Raw genomic sequence first — 4,670 nt, forward strand, 5'->3', positions numbered from 1 at the left:
GCGTTTAAAAGTTAAAAGTGCCAATTAAAATTCGAATTGCATTTAAAAAGGTGGAGGTTCGCGCGAGTCTGGGGAAAGAGCTGTCGATACACCGCAGCAGCGTGGGCCAGTGTGTGCAGACGAGGCGACGGCAGGGAAGGCCGTGGGAAGTTCGTTTGAGGTTCTTTGCAATTCGACTAATTGTTTTGAAGGAAATAAACAAAATAAATTAAATTAATTGCGGCGGCGGGGCTCGCGGCGGGGCGAAAAGCGAGAAGTTGAATGGGTGCGGCTCGGGCGCTGTCACTCCTGTCTGTGTCGAGTGCGCAACGACGGGCGATTCAGCTTTCCGTTTGCCATTACGGATTTATTCTGGAGATTAAGTTAATTTTGAAAGCCTGAAAAGTGCGTTTTGATTTCAAAAGAGGCGCGGAGCTGTACGTACACCCCACAGCAGCGCAACTCGATCTAGCCTCTGACGCCGCGGCGGTCAGTGTCGCGGCGGCGTTGGTGTCAGGGCTTTGGACTTTGGCGGATCTTTCTTCATTTTTTGCAATTCTGGATGTGTTTTTCCGTTTAGTTTTGATTTTTAGCGTCAAGTTGATCCATTTTGGCTCCCCAGGCCCGCAAACCGCGCCCGGAGCCTCGCGATCGACGCCGCGGAACACCACCGCGCCTCGAGTCACGCCGCCCGATCCGCCCCTTTCGAGCCCCTCCCAGACCCCAACTTCGCCTTCAAATACTTTCAAACAACTAATTTAAAATAAAAATATGGAGCAGCAGTTGAGTTGTGGGCCGCGCGAGCTCGTTTTCCGTGTTTTGCAAGTCCGCAGCGCCGGCCCGCCTCTCTGCTGCTCCCGCTGCTGCGCAGCCGCCACGGACTCTTTTCCTTTCTTCTGCAGCTTTCTTTTCAATTAGGAATTCCTTTTCTTCTTTTTAATTTCTTTTTTGCTGCTGCAGCAGCAGCAGCAAACAGCCGCAGGCCCCGCGCCTTCGCGCCTCCGCCCCTCTCCATGTGTACAGACAGCCCAGCGCCCAGCAACAGCTCCAGCGGCCCTCCGCGATCTTTGCTGCCGCTGCTGCTGCTCCACCTGCCCTAGCTGCTGCTGCTGCTGCAGCTGCTGCTGCTGCTGCTGCTGCTCCCCTGCCTTTGGGGCTCCACAGTTCTCCTGCCCTCTCACCCGCCCCGGGTGAACCTACAGCAGGCAGCCACCATGGAGCCGCCAGAAAAGGCGGCTGCAGTGCAGCAGCAGCAGCAGCAGCAGCCTGAAGCTTCCCCTGCTGCTGCAGCAGCAGCTGCCGCTGCTGCTGCAGCACCTGCTGGGGCCCCCGAGGTCCCTGCCGGCCTCCAGTGCCGCAAAAGACAGCGCGAGTGAGCAACGCCGCAGCTCTTTTAGGTGTGTTGCAGCTGCAGCAACAGCAGCAGCAGCAGCAGCGCGATTGCTGCTGCAGTTGCTGCAGCAAACTGCACTTCTTGCTCCATTCTCGGTGCTGCATGTCCTGCTGCAGGTCGCAGCAAACTCCTTTCCCCCCGGAGCTGCCGAGCAGCGCGCCCGTGCAGCAGCGGACCCCTGGCGATTCCCCCGCTGCTGCTGCTGTTGCTGCTGCTGCTGCTGCTGCTGCTGCTGCAGGGCGCGGGGACCTGCTGCTGCAGGCAGCTGCGCTGCCGCTGCAGAATCCAGAAAGCCTCTGGGCGTTATTTGCGGCGGAAATGGAAAAGCAGAGAATTAAAAATAAAAATAATTCCAATGAGACTTGTGAGCAGCAACTAGAAATACATATAAATATAAATATGAATATAAATATAAATATAAATATAAATATAAATATAAATATAAATATAAATATAAATATAAATATAAATATAAATATAAATATAAATATAAATATGAATGTAAGGTTCTTTTATTTTGAGTAAATATAGAGAGGTAATATAAAAGGAGACTTAAAAGTAAAAATGAAAATAAATGCATTTGGGCTGCTGCAGAATTTGTTTCAAATTATTTATTTTTATTTATTATTATTTTATAATTGTATTAATCCATTTCTAGTGAAACCATCAAAACTCAAAAAAGAATTATTTGAATAAATAAAAATAAAAAGAAATAAAGAATGAAATTCGAAAATGAATTACTTGAATAGCTGGGGTGTACGTACACCTGCCGCAGCGCGCGCAGGCGAAACGGACTTGAACAGCAGCGGATATTTCATTTAAAATTAAAATTCTCTTTTATTTTTATTATTTTTAATTTATAAATTAATTATAAATAAAATAAAAAGAATTGAAAAGCAGCAGCGCCAGAAGGCACACACGCAGCAGCAGCTCATAAACAAAACAAATGAAGCAAAACAAACATCAAATTAATGAATAATCATTTAAAATAAAAAAAAATAAATAAATCAATAAATACAATAAATAAATAAATAAATAAATAAATAAACATCACAAAGTGCCGCTGCAAACGAAGGCAAATGCCCTCGGCATTTAAGGAGGAAATAAAAAAGAGATTTATTCATTTTGGCAAATATAAAAACAATTTTAAAATGAAATACTTTTAATTAATTTTAAAGTGTAATACTTCTATTTTATTTAAAATTAAATGGTTTCATTTGATATAGAAATGAAATACTTTAATTTGTTTTAAAACGAAATACTTTAATTTGCTTTAGAACAAAATACTTTTATCTTGTTTTAAATTAAAATATTTTTTATTTTTTATTTCAAATTTGTCTTTTGAATTTCTTTGCTGCTTCCGTGCGAACAGGGCCGCTGCCTGTCATCGCCCTAAACGGCGTTGCAGCTGCTGCAGCACAGCAGCAGCAGCAGCAGCAGCAGCAGCAGCAAGTGTCTCCACCGCCTCCGCCACAGCAGCAACAGCAGCAAGGACAGCATTCGCAGCAAAAACAGACTCCGCAGCAGCAGCAGCAGCAGCAGCAGCGGGTGGCGAGCTGTGAGAGCAGCAGCTCTGGCAAGGGCCAGTGGACCACTGGTCACGGGGGCGAAGCTGCTGAGGCGGGGAGAGCAGCAAAAGGCTCCCCAGCCCCTGAGGGGTTACAATCGGTTTCCGTGCAGCAGCTTCCGCAGCCACCTGCTGCTGCTGCTGCTGCTGCAACAGAAGAAGCTGCAGCAGCAGCAGCAGATGGCACGGCTTCGCAGAAGGAAAATCAGCTGGACAGCAGCAGGGCCGCTGGAAGCGCGGAAGACAGCTGTGACTGCAAAATAAAGGGGGAGCCGCTTCAGCAGCAGCAGCAGCAGCAGCAGCAGCAGCAGCAGCAGTCGCAGCAGCAGGACGCGCTTGGGGCCGTGCGAGTCGGGTGCCGGGTCGAGCGGGAGTCGCAGCGAGGGCCGAGGAGACACAAGACGGACCAAGCAGCAGCAGCAGCAGGAGCAGCAGCAGCAGGAGCAGCAGCAGCAGCAGGGGGAGGGGCGTGTGAGTGGGAGTCTCTGTTTCGACTAGCGCCCGAGGAGCCGGGGAAGGAAGCAGCAGCAGCAGCAGCAGCAGCAGCAGCAGCGCCGCAAGTGGGGGAAGAGCTGCAGCTGCTGAAGAACGTGGTGCTGATATGTCTGGCGGACCTGCGGGACTGCTGCATCCCCGCGGTGTACGTACACCTGGGGACGCAGCAGCAGCAGCGGCGGCGGCTGCAGCAGCACCTGCTGCACGTGCAGCAGCTGCTGCTGCTGCAGCAGCTAAAACCCTACTTGCATCTTTTTGAAGTTTCTCTTGCTGCTAATTTGCTGCCGCATAACTTAAGTGCTGTTTGCCAGCGGCTGCTCTTCAGCGCGCTGGACATGTTGGCCCGCGCCGGCGAGGCGCTTTACTTTCCCACTTATTTCGAGGCTTAGTGGCGCGTTTTGTTTCTTTTTTCTGCTTTTTTTTTCTTTTTTTCTTTTCGTTTTGTTCCACTTCGTTTTCTTTCACTTTCGCTCTTTTGTTTTCCTTTTTTCCGCAAAAAAAGCTCCAAAAACGCTCCAGTTTGACCCCAAATTTGCACTTTTGCAAAATCCGGAATCCGGAAGTCTAGATGACCCCTACGCACACTTGGTCGCTTTTTCATCCGTCTATTTCCACTACTTATTTAAGTGTTGCTGCTGCTGTTGCTGCTGCTGCTGCAGCTGCTGCTGCTGCTGCTGCTGTTGTTGTTGTTGCTTTGCAGTTTTTGTTTGCTGCTTCTGGTCGCTCTGCTGCTGCTGCTACTGCTGCTGCTGCTGCTGTTGGGCTGCAACTTTCGTTTGCTGCCGCTTTCCGCTCTGCTGCTGCTGCTGCGGCTGGTACTGCTGCTGCTGCTGCTACTGCTGCTGCTGTGTTGCTTTATTTCTTTTTTGCTTCACAAGTTTGTTTGTTTTCTAATTGGCTTTTAAATAGTTTTATTTTAATTTAAAATTCATTTCCTTTTTGCTGCTGCTCCTCGCCGGTCAAGCAGCAGCGGCGAGCTGTCTGTACACCTGACGGCAGCTGCCAGAAACGAAAAAGTGGAATTAAAAATCATTTTATATCTAATTTTTTTAGATTTGATAATTTATTTTCTATTTCTAAATATTTAATTCAATTAAAAGAAGCGGCTTTGAAGGCTGTTGGCACGAATTAGAAAAAAACACTTTCCGGTTCTTGCTGCTGTTGCCGTTGCTGCTGCTGCTGCTGTTGCTGCTGCTGTTGCTGCTGCCGTTGCTGCTGCTTGGCTTGTTTAGATTT

At 48.4% G+C, this 4,670-nt stretch overlaps 1 protein-coding gene across 1 annotated transcript; it reads left to right on the top strand.

Moving 5' to 3' along the window:
* Positions 1–1,193: 1,193 nt before the first annotated feature.
* ETH_00017255 (uncharacterized protein) lies at positions 1,194–3,823 on the top strand (the record flags this gene model as incomplete). Its single annotated transcript, XM_013380699.1, has 3 exons — positions 1,194–1,351; positions 1,489–1,736; positions 2,745–3,823. 3 exons carry the CDS (start codon positions 1,194–1,196, stop codon positions 3,821–3,823), a joined length of 1,485 nt encoding a protein of 494 aa, XP_013236153.1.
* Between the last annotated feature and the right edge of the window lie 847 nt (positions 3,824–4,670).

The sequence above is a fragment of the Eimeria tenella genome, genomic scaffold (assembly GCF_000499545.2).
Source record: "Eimeria tenella Houghton genomic scaffold, Eth_scaff817, whole genome shotgun sequence".
NCBI classification, from domain to species: Eukaryota; Apicomplexa; class Conoidasida; order Eucoccidiorida; family Eimeriidae; genus Eimeria; species Eimeria tenella.